This window comes from Athene cunicularia (genome assembly GCF_003259725.1).
Source record: "Athene cunicularia isolate RWA chromosome 1 unlocalized genomic scaffold, athCun1 chr1_part2, whole genome shotgun sequence".
NCBI classification, from domain to species: domain Eukaryota; kingdom Metazoa; phylum Chordata; class Aves; order Strigiformes; family Strigidae; genus Athene; species Athene cunicularia.
In genome coordinates, this window is record NW_020799092.1 from 44,298,595 (window position 1) to 44,307,100 (window position 8,506).

The 8,506-nt window shown below is 39.5% G+C and overlaps 1 protein-coding gene across 2 annotated transcripts in view; it reads right to left on the bottom strand.

The window, feature by feature from the left end:
• NUP107 (nucleoporin 107) overlaps positions 1 to 8,506 on the bottom strand; it is a 30,318-nt gene extending 21,812 nt beyond the window's left edge. The window contains exons 1-4 of one of the 2 annotated variants that reach the window (XM_026861921.1): positions 8,420 to 8,506; positions 7,550 to 7,635; positions 5,808 to 5,897; positions 1,462 to 1,577 (exon numbers count right to left, since the gene is read on the bottom strand). In XM_026861921.1, the coding sequence (XP_026717722.1) occupies positions 1,462 to 1,577; positions 5,808 to 5,897; positions 7,550 to 7,635; positions 8,420 to 8,427 (300 nt within the window). In that variant the 5' untranslated portion in view covers positions 8,428 to 8,506. Of the gene's footprint in view, positions 1 to 1,461; positions 1,599 to 5,807; positions 5,898 to 7,549; positions 7,636 to 8,419 lie in introns of both variants that reach the window. The other variant, XM_026861914.1, reaches the window with a different exon arrangement.

An 8,506-nucleotide genomic window follows, 5' to 3' on the forward strand; every position in this document is an offset into this window, starting at 1 on the left:
CAATATATGTTTAAAATAATAGCAAGTATCAGAATATTAAAGGGGCAAATAAAGACATACCTATACTTTGTGGGGGGTACTTCAGGGGAGATATCTGATAGCATATTGGACATCACAGCAACAAAATGGCCAAAACAGAAGAGACACTGTATATATACTGCACTGACAAGACAGCTTCCTATAGATGTTTTCATGACAGCAATTGCTTTTTCAGCAATAATTAATGCTATACAAAGACCCGAAGGTGTGCCACTAGTCAAGTCTTTTTCTTGACTCTTAAAATGGTCCCACCCAAACGAGTACAACGAGGGCACCAGATTACATTGCTGTAGTAGTCTCTTAAGCATATCCAAAAACTGTGGACATACACCTGTTACTCTTCTTTTTATGTCCCAGTTTCTACCCACAGTATTCGTTCTGCCCTGACCTCTCTCTGCCATTATTGCCCTCTAGCCAACCAGAACAGAATGCTACAGCATTCTGACTGCAAAGTGAAAATAACAAGAAACTCAGTTCCAGTAAAATCATATCAGGTCTCTGTGGGAAATACAAAAAGGGCTGATGAGTGTTCTTATGTACCAGCAAGTAAATTTCCACAAGACATAATTTTAAGTCCTTTTTCCATCACCCTCCTGTGAAAAACTTTGTCTAACCCCAAATTTCCCCCTGCTGATCGAAACTGGATTCAAGTCAGAACACTAAACGCTAACCTGAAATGTACTCCACTTACAGAACACTAGTTACAGAAGAATAAGAGGCTCTGAATCAAGATGAAAAGTGTCACCGCTAAGAGCTGGATACGTATTGATCAATCAGGCCCCAAAACTCAGTAACTTAAGGAAACAAATGGGCTGTATCAAACTACAGAAACTAGAAGGGAGAATGAATTAAAATGCACATACAGAAACAAATTTTAAACTTGTTTTAATTTAAATTTAAAAATAAAGATAAAATACTTCAGACATCCCTACTGATAACTTTTCTCATCAGTGTTTTTTCAAAGACATTACAGTAGAAGACAATTAGCGTAATCTGAAAAGTCATCAGAAGAGCTTGTTCCTTAGAAGTCCAAACTTTAACATCTAAGTGAAACCTAATACTGGAGAGTGCTAAAATAAGAAAAATTCTGGAGGTTTAACTTATGATATAGAACAGCTGACTTGAAGAATTTGTAAACAATCAAAATCAGGATTTTTGTAGTCACGAGCTGATGTTATAAGGGCTAGTTTAACACACACGATGTATTTAGCAAGTCCTTAAAACCCTCTATTATTCCTCACTGTATTGTCTCAAAGAACATTACAGTAATAAATAATACTAGCAGCAAGCAGCCAACAGTAGTACGAGCAAGCTTGCACCACCTAGTTTGTCACTGGTACAAACAACACGGAAACACTGAAAACTTGTAGTTTCTTCTAAGTTTCACAGGAACAAAAGAGAAAGGTGTTCTAACCATCTTACCATTGACAGATTGCTAAGAAGTCCAGGAGTTGGTAGAATCAGAGGAGATTTTCCTCCTGTTCCCAGCATGGCAGACATATCTGATGGCTTCATGAAGCTTCGAGTTAGTGCAGTAACTGAAAAAGAGACAGCATTTTCTAAAAAGCATTTCAGGCAACTATGCTCTATCAAGGAGCTCCAAATGAAATTTTATAACTGAGATTGAAGTATTTATGAAATTCTGCCCTGTCACAGAAGAAACAGACAAATCAGCCTGATGAAAAAGTAACTTGCTCCTGTCCATCCTCATTTTCCTTCCATCAGAAGGCTTGTACCAAATCCACAAATGCCAATTATAAAATAAAAACAAGTCTTGGGTCCAACAATGCTTAGAAAAAAGGTTAATTACCAATAATGAAATTTAATGATCTACACATCTAGTTACACTAGAGTTATACAGACACCCTGTTAAACGTGTCTGGAGCACACTCAAGCCCTAGTTTTTCAAGTAGGGCATGTATAAACATAAACACAAAGTCTATCTGCTATAAATTCAGTTCCTCCTCAAGTCCAGCAGCATTCCAGATAGAAATCTGAAGCCAGGTTGAACGCAAATGTATATATGCACCAAATACGTGACACACCTTCAGTTACTAGAGTTCATTGGTAAACACACATGATGAGCATAAATAGCAACAAACTCTTTTCTTGGAAATTGGTCTCCAAACCCTTACAGCAAAAGATAACCACTGCACTGCATCTGCGCCATATACTCCTGCACATCAGTGCAGTGGCTAGTGTTCCCAGGAATATCCGACCCCTGTTAAAAACAGAGATGTTGCTTTGCAAGATTATAAATGCCACAGCCTATGACAACAGGGAGCTCCACCACAACAGACCTTCATACAGGCTAAAGACCACAGAATTTGAATCGAGACAGTAGCTGTTTTGGTCCCCTTATCAATCACAAACAGCCTGGGAAGCCATTTGAAAACACTGGTTGCATCAAGAATATGCCAGGCAAATCAGGAGCTGTGTCAGTGGTGGTGGAGGGAATGACACATACTCCCAACATTTTGTTAGCAAATTTGGAGACAGAAGTGTGCTTGTACAATCCTCAACAGCAGTTCTTGATAATAAGACAGCTTTGGTCAGCACTGAGATCATTAATGTTTCCTTCTGGGTTTGAGGACTCCTGGAATCAGAAGCAAAAGATGCCCACAACAGCATATACAACCACAACATAAAGAGCACACTCCAGGTCTCCATCAGACTTCATCCATTTTGGCAGCAGAAGATCAAATGCCTACGGAAATTAATTTTTTTTTTTTTCCAGTGCCTGAGGTAAATAGAACTTTCTTGGCATGTCACTAGACCTGAAGAGTGTATCTCATCAGATCTCTTGACACCCTCAAATTATAAGGGGGCAAGGTCATTGCAAACAAGTACAGGGACCCTAGAAGTCTTCATATTAATTGGCAGATTTAGTTTTCCATAATCAGTTTCACACAGATTGAGAAAGCTGAAGAACTAAAAGTTCCTGTCCCAAGGTTTATGTCCTTGTAGTAGCACATATCTTGAATCACCACAAATAAATTTTCCCTAAACTCTTGAGACATGAAAGCCCAAGCATACTGAAGATCAAACAAAAAAATCAATTTTCAATCTGTAGAACTAGAACTGTGGCTACTAACATTAACAGTCTGACTGAAGTTGCAGATCAAAGCATTTAAATTGCTAATGGGTCATCCTTTTCCTCTCCTCCATGGTACCAGAAAATAACTGTTCTAATACCCCCTACCCATATGATACAACGTAGTCAAAAGTTAGGAATTTACAGGGTGACAAAAAAAGAACTATGTTGAATAATCCTCACATACAGTTTCTAATACCCCTGAATCGACAATTATGAGCAACTGACATCAAAGGAAGCAAAACACAATTGTCCTCAGGAGAGGAGATAATGGATGTACTTCATAAGAACACTTTAAATGTTTCACTGTAGGAATGGGACCATACAACAGAAACAGGAGTGAAAATGGCAATGCTTTGTTTGTTGAAGAATCTTCAGACAGTTTGAAAGAGAAGTAGCTCCAGCCTATGTAGCAGACCACACTTGTGACTCACGAGATTCTGTACAATGCAGTGACAGAGGTAAAACAGAAGAAAGCCACAATGCCAAGGAGAAATGCAGAGTTGTGATGAAGAAGTGCCAAAGTCGTTGCATTAAACAGTGCAGGAACACCACAAGCCTTTTGTAAGGACTGCCTGTCCACTCACAATGCTGTTTGAAGAAAGCTTATCACAAATCACAGCCACACATGTGGATAAATGTCAGCTGTGTTTAGGGAAGTTTGCAGAAAGAACCATTACTCAGAAACCAGAAAGTCTCTTTCTGAAGCCTGTAACAAAATAGATGGTAGGTTTACAGAGTATATGCTGTGCAGTAACATCTCTACACTGACCAGTCATACAAATGAACAGAACTGCTCAACATTAAACCTTCTTGATCAGAATATTTTGCATCTGTGATCTCCACTTTCACCCAGCATCGATTCTCTACATGATTTGGGGGCAGCTGCTGTGAAGCAAACTGTATACTACCTCTTACTAAAATTCTATACTGTTGAGCTTTCTGAAAATAGACAAAACAGAAACTTGATAGTGACAAAATCATGGCAAGCTGTTAGATCAACACACTAACTGAAATAAAAATCTGCACTGAAGACAGACAATGGTCCAGATGGTATACACAGGTTCTAATCTGAAAATAAAAGTGGGAAAAAGAGCTGCTGGATTTTGAAGTGCTCTCTATTACAGTACAACACACAACACTTCTCTCTTGAAATGACTAACACAGCACCCATCTCAAAGCAGTCCTGAAAGAAGGATGTGGAGCAGCAGAAGGTGCAACTGTTCTCTTGAAGCTTGATGGAAAACACACTGACTTATGATGACGAAAATGAGGAATCCCTTATATAAATGCCTGTACGATGACAAAAGAAAGACTACAGGATGAGACTGTGACAAGTAAAAGGGAGGTAAGCCCTGGTGATGACATGGAAATGTAAGGAATAGGCCTATTTCTTTATTTCACCCACAACTAGGGAGGAAGGCTCTAAGAAGACTACAGACCTTTTCAGAGTATGTTTACAGAAGACACTAGATATTACACTAAACAAAAAAAAAAAAAAGCAGGGGCTACACAGAACTTGCCAGGAAACTTGAAAAATCATGAAGAATCAGTCTCTCTGGAACTATCCTTGCACCAGTCCCCCTTTGGTAATAACCCCCAACACACTCCTAATATCTGTCAGCTGATGCAGAACACAGGAGTTGAGATTGGGAGGTTTCAAGGGAACCTGACTGAGCCATCATGTGTGGTTCCACAGCCCTTCTATGAGGTATGCCACCTAATTTCTTCTCCTGCTAGTGGAGAGGGAAAACATTTACCAGTGGAACCAATAAATGCACCTGGTAGAAAGGCTGGCAACAGAATTAACCTGACACAAGAACAAGGATGGAAAAATACCTGAAGAGACACTACACAACAGACAATCCTGAAGAATTAAAAGCTACTGTGAAACCAAAAGAAGATTGCGAAAAAGAAGGAAACACAGCAAACTAGACTGCTGACTAGAAAGACAAGAATGCGTTTCAACATGGTACCTGAGAGAAACCAAAATGATACTGGACATACCCTTGTGCCAAACAAAAAACCACTGACATTCAACAATAGCAAAAATATATAACACAAACATATATACTGACTGCTACTAGGGTTGTTTTTTTCCCATATTAATAAATGTGCTTAATTTCAGAATCACAGAATTACCAAGTAGTTGAAGTTGAATGAACCTCTGGAGATCACCTGCTCCAACACCCCTGCCAAAAGCAGTGTCAACTAGAAAAGGCTGTTCAGGACCTTGTCCAGTCAATTTTGGTCATCTCCAAGGACAGAAACTGCACAGACTGTCTGGGTAACCAGTCCTAACCTTCCTTTCATTACATTTAAAGTTTTTTCTTATGTTTAAACAGAATTCCCTGTATATTGTATTGTGCCTACTGACTCTTGACTTTTTCACTGGGCACCATCAAGAAGGGCCCAGCTGTCTTCTTGTTCCCTCGCATCAGGTATTTATATACACTGACAAGATTCCCCTGAGCCTTCTCTTTCCTAGGCTAAACAATCCCAGCTCTTCTCAGCTTCTCATATGTCAGATGCTCCAACCCCCAATCAACTTTGCAGCCCTCCACTGGACCCACTACAAAACATCCCTGCCTTTCTTGTTATGAAATGTTATCAGTTATGAAGTCCAAGTGTATCATTCATTTAACTAAATACCAAAGAAAGAAAGTAATTGTACCTGGCTGGCGAAGCAATGAACCAGGAGTTCGGGAAATCAACTGTCCTCTTGGCGTCATGTTTCCAATAGTGTCATCCAGGGATGTAAGAACTGATTAATAAGTTAAGAAACACTCTCCTAAACACACTTTCGGCTCTATTTGAAACAATTGTGAATACTTGGAAAGGAAAAATATTTTTCTGTAGCTCAAATATTATGAAGATCTTGTCTTTCAGACTAAATTAGAAAGTCCCATTCATAAGCCCAAGTTACGTCACAAAATGTTTCACCAGAAGCTTAAAAGCTGGAGGACTAAAAGGGACACTGCAAAGTAAAGTTCAGAAACCTGATCACAACACATCTTGGAGACCTCACTTCCCATAACTGCTCAGATCAAAGAGAATATTTTTACCCCATGAGGAGCTGCTTTATGCTACATAAACCATAACAAGAAAATATTGAGTCTGAATGCATTTTAAGTTCTCTCTCTCTCTCTCAGTTCCAGGGTGCTGATGACTTTAACAAAAAAAGTCTCTGTTGCTCTCCTTCGCTTCTTCCTGTCAGCAGCTAGGTTCAGTGCTCTAGGTATAGTTTACTAAGAAGTAGTTGAGTAAAAGTTTCAGTATCCTATATTTTATCAGTGTCCAAGAGCAAGGACAATATAAACAGGGCGAATATATCAATAGTTTTATTCTGCTTTCATAAAACAGAAGAATGAGCAAATGTACTGGATTCCTTTGCTACTGTAACCAGAAAACCACCATTATATTAGCTGTCAAATTACATAGGGTTTTTTTTTCCTTATTGTAAGTAGGTAGGAGGAAAAAATTTTGTGAAAATATAAATCTATGTCTGTGCACTCCTCTTACTATTACTGTGGATGGAAAGTTAAGATATGCTGAATAATCACAATACTCTGATACATGCAAAAGAGCATAAACTCATAAAATTAAGATATAATGAAGAAAACTTCCCTTTTTCAAAAACTCAGAGATGGAGTCAGCTATGGATCACATGGTTCTCTGGGATGACATCAACCTGAGTTAATGAAAAACAGTAAAACACCACACTACACAAATGTGACAGCACAAGTTTAGGAGATTGGCAATGCAACATCCCTGCAGTCATGTTTAACCCACAACCAAAATAATCAATCTAAATGCAGTCCAGAATTGACTATACAAGCATTTTGACAATCTCTTTACTTTCCCTGAAGTCTACTGAATAATCCATTCTGAGCCATCACTACAAGAGCTTTGACATGGTTTCAGACTACAATAGGGGGAAAAGGAGGGGAGAAAGAAAACCTTATTTGGAAGAAATACTATTCTGTGAAAAGACAAATTATTACATCTTTTGGCTTACCCCTAAGTTCTTCTGTAAAGGCCAAGTAATGTACCATGTTGCTGAAAAAGCAGTATTTTTCTAAATTAAACTCATCCAGACTTCCTACTCACACTTTCAGTCAGTCATTAATACCCCTCCCTACTAGATTTTAGATACTGCACTCATAGTTTTGTTTTTGAACTTTTCCCCTTCTTAATGCATGATAATACCACACAGAAAACAGACTATGGAAGGGGAAAATATGAGACAGTTCAAAAGCAAAATTTTGACTGCAGAATAACTTACAGATCAGATAACAATTTCACATTAACATCAACATGCTCAAAATCACAGCAGTGGTAAAAATACATGCACCTAGTGAACACAACAAGCCATGATTAAAGAGAAGATAAAAAGTTTTTACAGAAAAAGGATACTAGAAACTCTTCTCTGAGAGCTTTGCTTTCGTCCAGGTCTGCCCATCTCTGCATCACGGGGGGATGACATGTCTCCAAAATCATTTCTAGAAAACAGCAACATAGATACAAAGTAAGCAGGTGAATCCAAGCAAAACACAACAAGACTTTTTTGTTGCTTCTAGTAACTCCACAACTGGGAAACTTAGACAAAGCATAAGTCACCTCTAATTCTGCTACTGATGTCCGGTTTCCTCTACTGAATATTTAATATTGCTCATCAGCTTTGGAAAATTAGTTTGTCTGAAAAACCACTTTGGCCCTCCTAAATCACCACAGATTTTTTATTATATAAGAAAAAAACAAACCCAAAACCAAGCTAGTAAGAGATGCAACAGTACTTGAATTTTTAATTGAAAAATTAAATGAAAGAATGTCATGATTTCACTTTTTTTTTTCTTCAGATACACAAAATCACCACAGATTGAGCAAGTTTTCGCGTCTTGCAGAAGGGGAAGAAAAAATCGTCAGCAATTATTAAAATGGAAAGAAGCCACAGGTGGACTGTGAAGGCCGCAGCTGTGGCTGACTATGCAGGCCTGTCTGTAGAACACCCTGCAAAGGCCCGGCTCATTGATTCCTGCGCAATTAACATCTCCCGTTTAATCTATAAAATATTCCATAAGAAACCAAACCGATTTAAAGTTTTCGGGTGACAAAAAAGCCTTCAATACCCCTCAGAAGCCGTCACAGCCTCACTGCGCTTTCCAACTCGCCCTGTGAGCACACCGCTGCCCCACGGCCGATACAGGGGGACGGGCCTCACCACATCACACCGACGGGACACCCGCACCCGGGACACCCGCACCGATGCCGCCCCGAGCCCCGCACCTCTCCATGTCGGCCCCCGGCCCGGCTCAGCCCCGGCCCGAGCGTTCCCGCCTCCGGCAGCGCCGGGCCGCCACCCGGACGGAGAGG